Genomic DNA, 17,187 nt, shown 5'->3' on the forward strand with positions numbered 1-17,187 from the left:
CATAAGTAGGCCAGATCATTTCTATTCCTATATCAGGGCCATCGTTTGGTCAGTACTGGTCTTGTAGAACCAGACTTTTGAGTATTGACACAAAGTCTGGTCCTCTTTGCAGTTTATTCTGGCCAAGAGCTGCCAACATGGTCAAATAAACCAGTGACTAGAAGAAGATTCTGATTACTGGATTTTAAACATCTGGAGGGAGTATATGGATCATGTAAAGATTTACATGCAAGTAAAAGTAAATTCAGAATTTAATAAGCAGCCAATGAAGGGTCCGCAGGATTGGAGTAACGTGAGCACTTGTGGCTATTATGAAGGAATATGGCAGCAGCATTTTGAACTAGTTGAAGGCGATCATTTAAAGACTTAGAGCTACCACAGTATCATGAATTGCAATTAGTCTAAGCGAGAGGTGATAAAAGCACAAACAGCATGAATGGCCATCTCTAAAGATTTTTGATTTAAGAAAGGTTTGATTTTTGATGGCAGGCGAAGAAACTACACTGTAAAAAATATTTCCGCAATTTAGTTATTTCAACTTGTTTTTTTGTGTAGAGATAACTAGATTGTCCAGAAAACAAGAAATTTTAAGTTTTCTTGTCCTCAACTAGACTGAAAGTTGAATGAACAAGTAAAATGGTTATTTTAACTCAAAAATGTATGTTTAAACAACTGCAATAGACTTTCTGTTGAATTAACAAGTATAATTGTTATTTTAATTTATAAATGTAAGTTGAAACAACTGCACAAAATTTTCTGCAGGTTTTACTTCAATTCTAATGCTTTAATAGCAGTAAACTAAACAATTTACTGTGTAAACTAAACTTAATTTATCTATCTATCTTGCTGTCTGGTAGATTGCATTGTCTTAAACCCTGAACTTCAAGCTTTTAAAACCGCTTTAAACATAAATCTTCAAACTTAACGACATTAAATCTATTTCAAACTTTCTGCTCAGGTTTTCTCAAGCCAATGTCAATGGTTGTCTTGTAGTTATCACTACTGTGGTATATATAAATTAATTACAGTGTATTTTATTTTAGTGTGTACATTAAAAATAGTTGTTTACAATTATGAGCACAGATTAATTAAATTACACCAAAAATTTGTCAAGCTGCTTCAGTTTTTATTCATGGTCAGATTCCAATTCATCATGGGCGGAATTGGGCGATTCATGAACAATGAACCGCTCAAGATGATTCGCTGAATCATTTTTTTTCCTCTGAGAATTTTCGAGAGAAGCCAGCGGAAACTGGATGATTTTCCATGTTGGACAACACGTGTCTTCAGAAGAAATTGAGTGATACAGAGTAAGTGTGACATTTTATATTGTGAACGTGGATTGTTGCAAGTTTTTATTTCGTAATAAGCGTTTTATAGTATTGTGTTATCGAATAATATAGGCCTATTAAGGATTTGTAAAGCAATTAAATGTTTGTTATAGTCGCAGTGTAAATATTGTCCACAAATCCGTCATTTCTGAAATCATACATTAAATTCATAAGTGCAAATGACCATTATTAAAAGCAGATTTTCAGAATTATATTATCCATTTCGAGTCAGAGTGTTTTGCAAATAGAAGATTCGCTCATTGTAACGTACTTCTTCGTGTTGACTCACAGGTTCAGTCAAGTTGATTAAAAGCTGCTCGTTCACCAACTGGACCAAACCGGATTTTTACCTCAGTCACTTCATCAGATGCAGAGCGCCAGATATAGGTAAGTTTTCATCACAGTCTTTGAATTAAAAAAGTAACTGTCAAATTGAATCGATGGGTGATGGAAATAACAATTAATATGTCTGTGGTTTGAAATGTCACGGTTTTTCATTATTACTATTCAGAGTTTGGATTTTGCGCGGCCTTGAGCCATTTCGTCGCGCTTTCGTTCTTGTTTTAAGAAATCTAAATAATAGGGAGAATTACACACAATGTTGTCACGAATGTAAGATTATAACGTTATATGTGTATAGAAGATTCGTTCATTGTACTTCTTCGTGTTGACTCACAGGTTCAGTCAAGTTGATTAAAAGCTGCTCGTTCACCAACTGGACCAAACCGGATTTTTACCTCAGTCACTTCATCAGATGCAGAGCGCCAGATATAGGTAAGTTTTCACCACAATCTTTAAGTGACTGTCAAATTGAATCGATATGGGTTATAGAAATAACAATTAATATGTTTGTGGTTTGAAATGTCACGGTTTTCATTATTACTATTCGGAGTTTGGATTCTGCGCGGCCTTGAGCCATTTCGTCGCGCTTTCGTTCTTGTTTTAAGAAATCTGAATAAAATGGGGAATATCACACAATGTTGTCACGAATGTACGATTATTGAGTGTATTTCTGCAAATAGAAGATTCGCTCATTGTAACGTACTTCTTCGTGTTGACTCACAGGTTCAGTCAAGTTGATTAAAAGCTGCTCGTTCACCAACTGGACCAAACCGGATTTTTACCTCAGTCACTTCATCAGATGCAGAGCGCCAGATAACGTATAGGTAAGTTTTCATCACAGTCTTTGAATTAAAAAAGTAACTGTCAAATTGAATCGATGGGTGATAGAAATGACAATTAATATGTCTGTGGTTTGAAATGTCACGGTTTTTCATTATTACTATTCAGAGTTTGGATTTTGCGCGGCCTTGAGCCATTTCGTCGCGCTTTCGTTCTTGTTTTAAGAAATCTAAATAATAGGGAGAATTACACACAATGTTGTCACGAATGTAAGATTATAACGTTATATGTGTATAGAAGATTCGCTCATTGTACTACTTCGTGTTGACTCACAGGTTCAGTCAAGTTGATTAAAAGCTGCTCGTTCACCAACTGGACCAAACCGGACTTTTACCTCAGTCACTTCATCAGATGCAGAGCGCCAGATATAGGTAAGTTTTCACCACAATCTTTAAGTGACTGTCAAATTGAATCGATATGGGTGATAGAAATAACAATTAATATGTTTGTGGTTTGAAATGTCACGGTTTTCATTATTACTATTCGGAGTTTGGATTCTGCGCGGCCTTGAGCCATTTCGTCGCGCTTTTGTTCTTGTTTTAAGAAATCTGAATAAAATGGGGAATATCACACAATGTTGTCACGAATGTACAATTATTGAGTGTATTTCTGCAAATAGAAGATTCGCTCATTGTAACGTACTTTTTCGTGTTGACTCACAGGTTCAGTCAAGTTGATTAAAAGCTGCTCGTTCACCAACTGGACCAAACCGGATTTTTACCTCAGTCACTTCATCAGATGCAGAGCGCCAGATATAGGTAAGTTTTCATCACAGTCTTTGAATTAAAAAAGTAACTGTCAAATTGAATCTATGGGTGATAGAAATGACAATTAATATGTCTGTGGTTTGAAATGTCACGGTTTTTCATTATTACTATTCAGAGTTTGGATTCTGTGTGGCCTTGAGCCATTTCGTCGCGCTTTTGTTATTGTTTTAAGAAATCTTAATAATAGGGAGAATTACACGCGATGTTGTCACGAATGTACGATTATTGAGTGTATTTCTGCACATAGAAGATTAGCTCATTGTACTTTCTCATGTTGACTCACAGGTTCTGTCAAGTTGACTAAAAGCTTGTTCACCAACCAGATTTTTTTACCTCAGTCACTTCACTTCATCTCAGTTGCAGAGCACCAGATACAGGTGAGTTTTCACAGAAATCTTTGGAAATTCTTAAAATTAACTATCAATTTGTGATGCGGGTAACTTAAAGGGATGGTTCGGACTAAATTCAACCTAGGGTCATTTGCACCATGACCTCCAGCCAAACACCTCCCCAAAAGCTTTTTTTTCCCTTGGTCGAACATTATTAAAGTTAGAGCTTTTTTAGCGCGATCAGCCAGAGGGCTTAGTGCAGGCGCTAATTGACACACTGCATGTTTCAGTGATGCCTGTTTGTGTCATTTGTTATTTGAGAACACATTTCAACAATCTTCCTAATTTCATCATGTGAATCATTTATAAACCTGTTGTCTGAAGTTTCAGGGTCTCCCTGCATTTGAAAGCAAAAAATAATAAGGCAGTAATTAAAGATAATAATAGGGATGTATGATTAATTTTTGGCTTCCAACGATGAAAACAAGATAAACGAGGTAGAACGGTCATTGTGCCGCTGTTGCATTACTTCGAGCACACCTTCAATTCCTTCAGAGTTGTGCTTTCGTTTCTCCCTAAAACCCCAAACTTAAAGTGACAGCAGCTAAACTGCTGTCTGTCAGTGATGAAAATCAAACAACTGACATAGCAAAATCACTCAAAGATTTTGACTGTTTAATCTGTGCTTAAATAAGGATTAATCTATATTTAATCTATGCAATATGTAATGTCAGTGTTTGCACACTGACTGAATGGGCACTTCATGCAGCACACATAAATTCATATTCACTTATTCTTGATTTAAATTTTTAAATTGGCAAGGCTTAAAAACATGCGCAAATGAGTTTAGTTTAAACACTGATAGCAATGTGTGCTGTTCAAGTCTCACCTGTGATTGTGTGCTGTCAACACCTGTGTGATAACTCAGTAAATGACTGGTCATATTAGAGCATATGACACTCACATTTAACAAAGTTTGCAAAGAGTGACTGTTTTGTCCACTTTTTTTTGATCATTGCTGTTGTAATATATTGGAAAGTTAGAATGTGTATCCGACATACATTTGATGTCATACATCCAGAAACATTCATTAGCAGAACTCTGTCTATTTAATGCATTATTTTCAACAAACCATATTATCGATAAATTGTCAGATTTGAGATGAACCAGGACGCAAGTGCATGCCAAACTGTGGGTGGAGAATGTAATGGTTCGAAATATATATATATATTTTTTTAAACCGAGAACTGTTATGCCCCTACTATGTACAATAGAGCTTTATCACACTTCCCTTTTCCAGTAAGTGAAGCAGTGAATCGCTACTTCCGGTACTATCGCAGCACAATCAAAACTAATGGCTGAATGTTTGCATTGTTTTTGTTTTTTGTTTTACTCTTTTTATATTTTTCTGTACACCATAATCATCAGAATATCTCTTCTCCTGTCTCTGAAATTGTCCAGATTTTGAAATCATTCTGCGGATGCTCATTTTAAGAGGTGTTTAGTCAACTATGTGTTAACAGCACATTAAAAATATACATAACAGGAAGAATCAATACACTGCTTTGGCAAGCACTTCCGGTAATCTATTTCACTGTGATAAAGGTCTATTGTATGGTGTGGTTTCCAGCAGCCTGTCATATGATCGCAACTTTGTTTCATGCCAACTTTAAGCCTGAGAGACTTGACTAAGGGTGTTATTGGGTGTTATTTTTTTTTAAATAAACTGTCTTTTTTTATTGTAGGTATGTTGGTGTTAATGTGAAGATGAAGTGGACTTGTAAGTACTGCATTTTTGACAGTACAAAAAGAAAAATTATCATTCAGCATTACAAATTAAAACATGGACATCATGGGAGGACCTGTCCTTTGCCATGTATTTACCAAGATTGTGTCTGCTCCTTTAGAACTCAGGCAACACTGATAAGACATTTGCATACGCATCATGCAAAATCTGTCGATCACGTGAATTCCCGGGTGAAGTGTAACCTCTGCAGTTTCTCAGAGGCCTGCAATTTGAAGCAGTACTTCTCCCACCTGGGCATTCACTTGAAAAACAATGAAAATGTCCAGTGCCCATTTGAAGACTGCAGTTTTCAAACTTGTGTGTTCTCTACATTTGCTGCTCACAGAAGTAAAAGACACCATTCCCAAAATACTGGACATTTTAAAGCAGAGTTAATTTCATGTCAAATCGAAGAGGTTGAGGAAAGGTTTGAACATACAGATAATCAACCTGCGGACAGCCTACCAGCCGAAGGGTGTTGGCACCCAGTCCAGTCCAGTCCATTGCATTCCAATCCAGATCTTCCTGTTGAGGGCTTGATTCAACATAAGTTAGCTTCACTGTTTTTACGCATGGAAGCCATTTTACATGTCTCAAAGACAGCCATTCAAGAAATAGTTGAAGAACTTGGAAGCATTGGTAGTAATGTTGGAGAGCTTGCTGAGATGTCAGTTAAACAGGTCTTAAACAAACACAACTGTTCATTGGATTCCTCAGTTATTGCTGCCATTACCGAAACGGTCTTGGAAACAAATCCTTTAGCCTTTTTGTCCAAAAGGGGTCCTCTTAGCTCTATTTACAAAAGAACAACATACTACAAAGATAATTTCACTGTGATAGAACCTGTAGAATACACTCTTGATGCTTCTCGGAAAAACACATTTGTTTATGTACCAATTTTAAAAGTTTTAACTGCGCTGTTGAATCGAAGTGACGTCCTTGACAAGGTTTTACAGTCAGACCAAGCAGATACATGGAAACATCCTGAAACAATTAAAACATTTAGGGATGGGCTGTATTTTAAGGACAACAAGATCCTTTTTTCAGATGAATTGCGCATAGCCCTTGGACTTTACATTGACGATTTTGAAGTGTGTAACCCTTTGGGCACTTCAAGGAAAAAGCACAAACTTTGTGCCATTTACTGGTTAATTGCAAATCTTCCAGGAAGAGACCGGTCCACTTTATCATCCATCTACCTTGCAACATTATGTAAGACCAAGGATGTCAAAGAGTATGGATACGACAAAATTCTTGAACCGCTTCTTTCAGACGTTGAAGTACTTGAACAACATGGAGTGTTTGTTCAGACACTGGGTGCAAGTATAAGAGGAACAATACTCTATGTGTCTGCAGACAATTTAGGCGCACACTCGCTTGCTGGATTTCAAGAAAGTTTTTCAACAAACAAGTTCTGCAGATTTTGTTTGGCAGCACGTGATGAGATTCAGACACATGAAGTTAGAGAGAGGAGGTTCCCAAAGAGAACGGAGGAGTTGCATGAGCAGACTCTTTGTGAAATTCAGAAGAACAAGGATTCACACGCAGTAGTAGATGGTGTTAAGAGGGACTGTCCTCTTAACAGACTTGCACATTTCTCCACCATGAAAGGCTTTCCCCCTGACTTTCTCCACGACGTCTTTGAAGGTGTTGTACCCCTGGAGCTAAGTCTTTGTTTGAAGAAACTGATTCAGAAGAAATATTTCACATTGGACGAGTTGAATGCCGCAATTCAGTCCTTCCCATATAGATTTTCTGACAAAACAAACCGACCACAGCAGATCTTAAAATCATTCCAACTGAAAGGTTCTTTAGGAGGCAACGGACATGAAAACTGGAGCCTTCTGCGGTTATTACCTTTGATTATTGGTTCAAAAGTTCCAGAAAATGATGCAACCTGGAGTTTAATTCTTGAACTGAAGGACATTGTTGAGATTTTAGCCTCATCTCAGTTTTCCACAGAGAGTTTGGACTACCTTGATTCAAAAATATCAGATCACCGGAAATTGTTGCAAGACAAATTTCCAGACTTCAGACTCCGTCCAAAGCACCATTTTATCGAGCACTATCCAGAACTAATCAAATGTTTTGGACCAGTGATTGATTTCTGGACCATACGATTTGAAGCAAAACACAGCTTTTTTAAAAAAGCTGTGCATGACTCTGGAAACTTTAAAAATGTAATGCTTACATTAGCCCAGCGACATCAGCTGACACTTGCTTACCACCTTGACATGCCAACTCTTTTCAAGCCAAATTTAGTGGTTGATCATGTTTCAGTGCCTGGATCTTTCATTTAAGCTGGCAGTTAAATCCAAATATTCCAATGTTACATCGATATCTGTTGCATCCAGTGCATGCATATATGGCACCAGGTACTCTGAGGGAATGTTTCTTTCTGTGGGATACACCAGTGGGCTTCCAGACTTTGGCAGACTTGTCAAAATATTGATTGTTATGAACAAACCTGCCTTTCTCATTGAACCGTATTCAGCATGGTACAGTGAGCATTTCAGATGCTTTGAACTAACTAAGTATACCACTTGTGAGTTGAGAGTTGTTGATCCAGATGAATTGAATGATTATCATCCCTTGTCCTCATATGCAGTGCTTGATAAGAAGCTGATGATTTCACCGAAGACATTCCTCCTTAACTAAATGCATTTACTGTTGCCTTTTCTTCTTAGAAACCTGCAACAAAATGATTCTTCGTGTGATTTTGTCCCCTGAGGATATTAGGAAAGTTTACATTGATCGGCCACAATCCATAGAATCTCTTCTGTCAACACTGAAAAGCAAGCTGAACATACAAAGTGATTTTACACTTCAGTATGAGGATCCTGAATTTGACCATGAGTTGTGCAACCTAACGACTATCACTGAACTTCCTCCTGAAAAGGCAACCCTTAAAGTTAATTGTAGAGCACCACCCTCTGACTCTAGCCAGTCAGATGTGACATTAGACACAGCGGTTATGTCATCATCGTCTGACTCGAGTATCAAGAATGGAAATCCTGGATCAATAACTGCAAGTAGTCGCTCACAGCAATGGCCTGTTTCTTTTCCCATTCCAAGCTTTTCATATGATGTAGAATTACGTTTGAAACGTGGAAATGAGCAATATGCTAAAGATGGCTCACTGCTCAGCCTATCCAAGGATGTTAAATCTGAGATTCTTGACAAACTTGCCACTGCAATCTATTCTTACAAGGCGTATCCATCCAATGAGGAGTTCGAGTCTGTTTCAAGGGCTCTCACAGAGACACATCCATGCCTTAAAGAACCGGGATCGGCCACAGGGTGGTATGGATGGAAAATAAGCCTTAAATTCAAAATGGGAAACTTCCGAAGTAAACTTCGTGATGCTGGATGTCCAGAGCTTACTGTTACTAGTGAAAAATGCCATGCTTCAGATAGAAAAAAATACAAAGTCAAGAAACCCCGAAGATCGGAGACCAATTTTCTACCGGACTTACCTGCTGGATCAAGTTATACTGCTTTGGAGACTGAAAGGAAAGATATACAGTGTGAGATGACAAAAAAAAATCCAGACTGGCATGTAATTGATGCAGCTATGGAGAAAACTTTCTGTGCCAGAAGAAAGGAGATTGTAGAAGATGAGCCCACAGTATCAGAAATAAGGAGGAGATGGCCTGCACTTTTCACTCAAAGACAAGTAAGTGTAGAAAGATGTAATATACCGTATTTTTCGGACTATAAGTCGCACCTGAGTATAAGTCGCATCAGTCCAAAAATACGTCATGATGAGGAAAAAAACATATACAAGTCGCACTGGACTATAAGTCGCATTTATTTAGAACCAAGAACCAAGAGAAAACATTACCGTTTACAGCCGCGAGAGGGCGCTCTGTGCTGCTCAGTGCTCCTGTCACCTATCAGATCGGCTGCATATTTACTACCTGCAGAATACGATTTTCTTTTTGGGGGCATTTTGTTTGCATTCAGTCTTTTTCAGTTGTCTTTAAGTTAATATTTCAGTTAACAGTTTTCAGTTAATATTTTCAGGGGTATGCTACAGGAGCACTGAGCAGCATAGAGTGCCCTCTCGCGGCTGTAGACGGTAATGTTTTCTCTTGGTTAATTTCTCTTGGTTCATGTCAAATTAATTTTGATAAATAAGTCGCACTTGACTATAAGTCGCAGGACCAGCCAAACTATGAAAAAAAGTGCGACTTATAGTCCGGAAAATACGGTAAGTCTCGGGTGTCACCAGAATGTGTCTGTGAAGTTTTAGCTCCAAAAAACACCTCTTTTTGGGTGGGAGAAAAAAAAGTGATGTTTTTTGTGTGCATCTCTTTAAATGCAAATGAGTTCCTGCTCCCCGCCTCTTGCCAGTAGAGGGCTGTCTGCTAGAACTCGCTATTCAATACACTGACATAAACAATACAGGAGAAGCTCACACAGCAAATATAACTCTCAAAATTGATCATTACAAACGGTTCGTGATGCAACATATCCAGATGTATGGCATATATTTTTTTTTAATTTTACCGATTTTCTTGGACACATTCCCTTCAATAAAATTACACCACTGCAACCTTAGTGGCTCAGATGTGGAGAGTTAATGGAGACTAGGGATGTATGAGACTAGTCAATTAAACAATACTGCTGCTGTTAGTCGACTTAGAAAATATTAGTCGTTTACAAATTAATTTTTTTTTGCACTTTTTTCACATTTTGCTTTGTTTTTACAAAGACATTTAAATTACCGTCATGTTAATGTTACATCTTGAAATTAATGCAGTATTTTGAAAATATATCTGGAGCGGCAAATAAAATCATTTAATTTTACATTCGGTTTTTGCATGTTCAAACCAGGACTGGTTGCCGTGGTAGCGAACAACAATACCTTAACGTGCTGACTTGTGTCAGAGTCCCTATATATATATATATATATATATATATATATATATATATATATATATATATATATATATATATATATATATATATATATATATGGTTTGAACTCATTAGTCCTTTGCTGCTGATTCAGTTGATCTTAATATATGTGTCTAAAATGGCTAACATTGCTTAAGTGAACGTTCAATATACAACAATGATAAATCAAGGCAAGCACATCGCATGCATGATATCTGACCTATTTTTAGCTGCATTCAGTATAGGATTTGATTGTTCATAGATTAAGTGTTCTTGCAAATGGATCACATATACACTGTCTCCGGAGGTCAGACTAGTTGGTTGCAAAATTTCAGTTTAAAAGGTTACAAAATTAGTTGTTGCGCACATCCCTAATGGAGACTCTTATGTTCATTATTACAGGCATCAACAAATCAGTTATAATGTTTACATACTATAGCTGAGACATACCACAAGTTCACAGATGGTCGATCTTGAGTGCTGCTGTCATGCAGAGTTTAGCTCATGATCCAACTCACTTTCCTTTGCATAGCTGTAGTTATTCTTAAGATATTCAGGTGTGTTTGACTAGGGTTGGAGCTAAACTGTGCAGGACAGATGTACTCCAATACCGATGTCTGTCTATCCCTGCACTGCTCCAGTGACAATATAACAATGGCAGACTGCTAATAGGGTAGAGATTGTCACCAGTGGGCGGGGCTTTTCCCTACGATGACGTCAACATAGAGAGAAATCTGGAATCACTTGTTTTGAGAGACTGATTTATGGGGATTCTAAAAAAAAAAAGGGGGTGGGTGGATTTTACCATTATAGGCTGGTTGTTTACACACTGTGGACACACATCTGTGTTTAAATGCCTTATTAAAGTGAATTTTGCATAATAGGTCCCCTTTAATGTTTAGTTTATGTGCGTGGGATTTTTTTAAAGTCTTTTTCTTTTTTTTGTTTCAACAGGTTGCTCTTGAATTCTGTAGGCTTGTCTCCATTGATTTAAAAAGAACATTCTTCGAAGGGCTTGACAAGCATCTACCCAGGCTCCTGCAATTATACACCAAGCGAAGCAATGAAGTTCCAGAACTTCTGAATGTGTTGAAGTGTCTGGATGAACAGGCAAGTCAAATTTAATTTATACAGCAAAACTAATTTGTTATTAGCTTTCAAAGAAATTTGCATCAGGAAAATTCTATTATTTGCTAGTGTTGCACAAAATCCCACTGGTAAAAACGATTTGAGGTCTCATTTTGTTAGTAGGACCCTATGATTTCTGTGATGCGCAAAACACAGATGGAATCATCTATTAAAATTTTTTTTTTTTTTTTACTGTATTGCATGGAATGTCACAGAATTCGTCAATATTTGGATAAATAAATCAAAAGTAGGTCAGTCACTTAAATCAAAACCGCAAAAAGACTCTTTAAATATGAATCCTGCATGTTCTGTGTGAATGAATGGCGCAGACATGCAGTTTTGTTTACTACACATACTGAAGTACGTGTGACACTTGCAGTGTTTTTTCAGCCTCTGCCGTCTCACATTAGGGGCTTTCGCACCGGAGGAACCTTTTCATAGTTCCTAGAACTATTGGCGGAAGTTCCCGGATTTTGGCGGTTTTGCACCGCGGGATCTAGGAACGATTTTAATTCTAGGAACTCCTTTTGGGGGAACTAATTTAGCTCCTACTTCAGAGTAGGGTCTAACCCAGCATAGGGATGCAGTGATTAACCAGTTTTACAATTAACCGCGGTTTAAAACATCATGGTTAATTAATCATAAAGGATCGGCTAAACACCTTAAACAAAACAAATACAAAGTTACACTAGTGGTACACCAGCTTAAAGTGCTGTGCTTATCAGAGACTAGGAGACCACCCTGGTGGCTTCTAGAACTACCCGGTGCAAAATCCCTTTATATGAGGACAATTAACACATGAACTTCATCTCCAGAGCTGCTGTCAGAGTCACTACATGAGCATTTTACCTTTTCTTTTGAGAAAATTATCGTCATATCATATTCACACAGAAACTTCAAGGTATTCACGAAAACCCATCCAAACAAGTTTGTTGTAACTTATGACAGAAATATATGACTCTATATAACTTTTGAACAGTATAAGTTTTTAACAGTATATATATATTATATAGCTTTACATACATTAACAGTTTTTATGGAATGCATTTTCTGTCAAATTTAAATAAATCAATTAAATTATAATATTTTGGATTATCATATATCATTATCATATTTTTGATTATACAACTAAAATGGAATTTGAGCTGCTCAATAAACCCCACTTTGTCTAACTGTGTAAACACTAAATAATGTTGCAAGCTTCAAGTTACTTCTGTGGCACTATTAATTGCTTATTTAAATAACTTAGTTGTTCACAGCAAGTCACAGTTCTCATGCAATATGATGAAGAATGATCTTTCCGAAGATGATTACGGATGGGTATCCTTTAAGTTTTAATGGTATTACTATTAGTAATTATCGATCCAGTACTTTTAACAGTAGACTTTAATTCTTTTTGTTCTATTAAAAAGAAAAAAAATGATCATTGACTTATAATCTGTAATGTAAAATAAATGGTTAATAAAGGAAACAAATTCATATAAAACATCTATTTGTTGAATGCACCAGTGTGCAGCCATTTTTTTATTTATATATATATATATATATATATATATATATATATATATATATATATATATACACACACACAGTACAGGTCAAAAGTTTGGAAACATTGCTATTTTTAATGTTTTTGAAAGAAGTTTCTTCTGCTCATCAAGCCTGCATTTATTTGATCAAAAATACAGAAAAAAAATGTAATATTGTGATATATTATTACAATTTAAAATAATTGATTTTCAATTTATTATACTTTAAATTATCATTTATTTCTGTGATGCAAAGCTGAATTTTTAGGATCATTATCACATGATCCTTTAGAAATCATTCTAATATGATGATTCATTATCAAAGTTGGAAACAGTTCTGCTGCTTAATATTTTTTCATAACGTGATACTTTTTTAGGATACTTTGATGAATAAAAAGTAAAAAAAAAAAAAAAAAAAGAAGCTATGTTTTTAAAATATAAATATTTTGTAACAACAATATACACTACTGGTCAGTAATTTGGGGTCAGTAATTTTTTTATTTTATTTTTTAATAAAATCAATACTTTTATTCAGCAAGGATGTGTTAAATTGATAAAAAGTGATAGTAAAGAAGATTTATATTATTAGAAAATATATATATTTTCTTTTCTTTTTTTTTTTGAATAAATGCAGTTCTTTTTAACCTTTTATTCATCAAATATATTAGACAGCAGAACTGTTTCCAACACTCATAATAAATCAGAATATTAGAATGATTTCTAAAGGATCATGTGATAGACTGGATGTCACATGTGACACTGAAGACTGGAGTAATGATGCTGAAAATTCAGCTTTGCATCACAGGAATAAATAATTTTTTAAAGTATATTCAAATAGAAAACTATTATTTTAAGTTGTAATAATATTTCACAATATTACTGTTTTTTCTGTATTTTTGATCAAATAAATGCAGGCTTGATGAGCAGAAGAGACTTCTTTCAAAAACATTAAAAATAGTAATGTTTCCAAACTTTTGACTTGTACTGTATATACAAACAAAACACTTCCGTCAAGTGAACACATTTTTTTGGCAGAGTTGTAACCAGAAGAAGAGGGGAGCAGTTATTTTGGGCCTTCCATACTACATGAGGGAGAAACCAGAAAACGTCTTCAAAGTTTGTGAGGTAAACATTTTAGTATTTTTTCCCATTAAAACTGGAATAAGGATGCACCAATATCACTTTAGTATGATAGTGATGCTTTTATTTGGTACTTTTTATATTTTGGTGATACAGATTATAGATACCTGTATTTTCATTGAAACCATAAGAATATGAATCATTATTTGGCTTTCCTTCAGTTATGTTATGCTTAATTATGCCTTTTAAAATGTATTGTATTGCTATATCATATTTTATCTTTCAAGTAGAGGTGGTCGCGTGATATAGCAAAAATATCAGAGCACGATTATTTTCAGGAATATCACGATTATTTTTCATGTTGGTTTTACTATTTTTCATGTGACTGATCAGTACATCCAAACTCATTTCACAATATTAAAAACGCAAAATGCAGAATCGAATCATTAATTGTGAATCATCAGTTTTAATTGTGTATTGTTGAATTTTTCTGAATTTGCAAAAATTACTATTGAATCAAATCATTTCGCTGTAAATGAAGACAAAAAAAGTACCAAGCAAACTGGATCTTATTCAACAAGTATGTGTACAAATGAATTTGCATATGAAATCTGCATACTAACATTTTCACAAACAAATAATCCTTTATCAATAACTTCTATTCTAAAACTTAGGGGCTGTTTACATGAAAACTGAAGTGAGCACTGAACATGAAGTTTCAAAGCACAAGGTTTCGAAAATGATACTGTTACCGTCTTTATGTAAACAACAAAAACATGAATCTGAAAACGGTAACATATTGCGCGTATGTGTTTTTTGATGAAGTGACATCGCCAACTACTGACGTTTTCGCAGATCCGTGTGAACAGGGATCATTTTGACAATGTTGTTGTCTGTTTTTAATACATCATTGTCATGTAAACATACCCTTATTCTGAATTTAAAAACACAGCTGATTGTGCATAGTGCACACCTCCTTTTGACATTTTTCTGTGATTTTTATTTTATAAAAAGTAGAAGAATATTCATCAGATTACTTGAATAGCTCTATTTGGAAAATCATTCTAGAAAAATTTGATTTGCATAGACAAACATTTTATTGGCATAGACAGAAAAAAAAATACACTACTAAAATGTAAACCGGCATTTACGGCATTTAAAATGTATGTTTAATGTGGTAATGAAAGTTCTAGTCTACCGCTAAATCTTTAATCTCTCTCTCTCTTTTTTTTCAGCCGACTGACAATGAGGTCGATGTTGTTCAGAGTGTTAAGGTGGGCATCTTGTCAGTGAGCGAGGACACCAGACAAGATTGTGCCTTCCCAGACGACGTCGTGAATATGGCTGTGATACTGGAGGGGGAGATTGTCATTGTGGATCTCCAAGACATTCCAAATGCCTTTGTCACATTGTTTGGACTGCTTTACGCTTTAAACATCAGCTATCCCAAAGAGCTGCGATACACCTTTGAGGTGATCCAGCGGATCTTTATGAACATTGATGGGGAAAGCTGCTCCGCTAAAGTTCATGGACTGAAAAACCAACTAATGCGGTGAAGTGCCTGCAACCTTTGCTATGTCCTTTTTTTTTTCCTCTCTTTTTTTTTTTTTTTTTTTTTTTTTTTAAGAGTAATGTTCAATTTAATTGATGAATTTGTTAAAGCATCAGCTAAATTGAGATTAAGGAGGTATGAAACCAATTCATACGTCTTTTAATGTGTTAATGCTTTTCAGAGTTTCTTTTTGAAAGGAATGTTGTGAACAGGATGTTTCTATATTGTATGTTGTGGGAGTGGCATTTTAAAGTGTTTAGTTTAATTGATGAATTTGTTGAAGCTTGAGAGCATAAAAAATTGATAACCTAGTTTATATTAAAATGGCATTTAAGCCAATTCATAAGTCTATAATGTGTTTAACAATGTTTTAACATTTTCTTTTGGAACAAAGGATATTTCTATATTGAATGCTGTGGGGTGATCTTGTTTAATGTTATGTAACAGATTAATCCACAAGACTTGCATTGAGACAGGTGTAAAACACCTTTCAATTAGTTTTTTTCTGGTGTTTTTAGGAGTTAATTGCAATAAACTTTGTACTGAAAATTGTATTAGTGATTGTTAATTTGCCATACATTTTTGTTTAAATCAAATGTAGCTTACAAATTAATGTTCAAGTAGTAATTCATTATTTGGTTCTGCTGCAGGTTTTAAAGTTTCAAAACACCACTTTAGTTGGCTGAACTTATTGGATGTAGTTTAGATAACTTAACTTTAGTTGGCTGAACTTATTGGATGTAGTTCAGATAACTTAACTTTAGTTGGCTGAACTTATTAGATGTAGTTTAGATAACTTAACTTTAGTTGGCTGAACTTATTGGATGTAGTTTAGATAACTTAACTTTAGTTGGCTGAACTTATTGGATGTAGTTTAGATAACTTAACTTTAGTTGGCTGAACTTATTAGATGTAGTTTAGATAACTTAACTTTAGTTGGCTGAACTTATTGGATGTAGTTTAGATAACTTAACTTTAGTTGGCTGAACTTATTAGATGTAGTTTAGATAACTTAACTTTAGTTGGCTGAACTTATTGGATGTAGTTTAGATAACTTAACTTTAGTTGGCTGAACTTATTAGATGTAGTTTAGATAACTTAACTTTAGTTGGCTGAACTTATTGGATGTAGTTTAGATAACTTAACTTTAGTTGGCTGAACTTATTGGATGTAGTTTAGATAACTTAACTTTAGTTGGCTGAACTTATTGGATGTAGTTTAGATAACTTAACTTTAGTTGGCTGAACTTATTGGATGTAGTTTAGATAACTTAACTTTAGTTGGCTGAACTTAAGTTCGAAGTTTAATTAACTAAATTAAATCAGTTCATTGTACTTTATAACTTGTCAGGTAAACCTTTCCAAATTTGTCAGGTACACTTTTCCAAATAAGTTAGTTTAACTCAAAAAAACCCATGCAAAAAGATAACAAAAAATAATGAGTTAAGTCAACAAAAGATTTTTTTACAGTGTAGAACTTATAACATATGAGATATGTTTAACAATGTTTAAGGACTCATCAAACAAAACACCCAGGTTCTGTACACATGAAGATCTAAACACTGATAAACTACCCAGATCTAAGCTGGTTGCCTGAGAATT

At 35.1% G+C, this 17,187-nt stretch overlaps 1 protein-coding gene across 4 annotated transcripts; it reads left to right on the forward strand.

Annotated features, from left to right (window-relative positions):
* The first annotated feature begins 590 nt into the window (after positions 1-590).
* On the forward strand, positions 591-15,646 carry LOC113092484 (sterile alpha motif domain-containing protein 3-like). Of its 4 annotated transcripts, none has more exons than XM_026258095.1 (11): positions 591-1,310; positions 1,623-1,718; positions 2,010-2,105; positions 2,397-2,497; positions 2,789-2,884; positions 3,176-3,271; positions 3,566-3,657; positions 8,083-9,071; positions 11,252-11,407; positions 13,990-14,079; positions 15,270-15,646. In XM_026258095.1, the coding sequence occupies exons 8-11, from the start codon at positions 8,097-8,099 to the stop codon at positions 15,588-15,590; spliced, it is 1,542 nt and encodes a 513-aa protein (XP_026113880.1). In that variant the 5' UTR covers positions 591-1,310; positions 1,623-1,718; positions 2,010-2,105; positions 2,397-2,497; positions 2,789-2,884; positions 3,176-3,271; positions 3,566-3,657; positions 8,083-8,096; the 3' UTR covers positions 15,591-15,646. The 4 variants fall into 4 exon arrangements, with proteins under 4 accessions (XP_026113880.1, XP_026113884.1, XP_026113882.1 ...); XM_026258099.1 differs by having other exon boundaries at positions 2,397-2,491; XM_026258097.1 differs by lacking the exon at positions 591-1,310 and having other exon boundaries at positions 1,334-1,718.
* The last annotated feature ends 1,541 nt before the right edge of the window (positions 15,647-17,187 follow it).

Source organism: Carassius auratus, unplaced genomic scaffold (genome assembly GCF_003368295.1).
Source record: "Carassius auratus strain Wakin unplaced genomic scaffold, ASM336829v1 scaf_tig00214604, whole genome shotgun sequence".
NCBI lineage: Eukaryota > Metazoa > Chordata > Actinopteri > Cypriniformes > Cyprinidae > Carassius > Carassius auratus.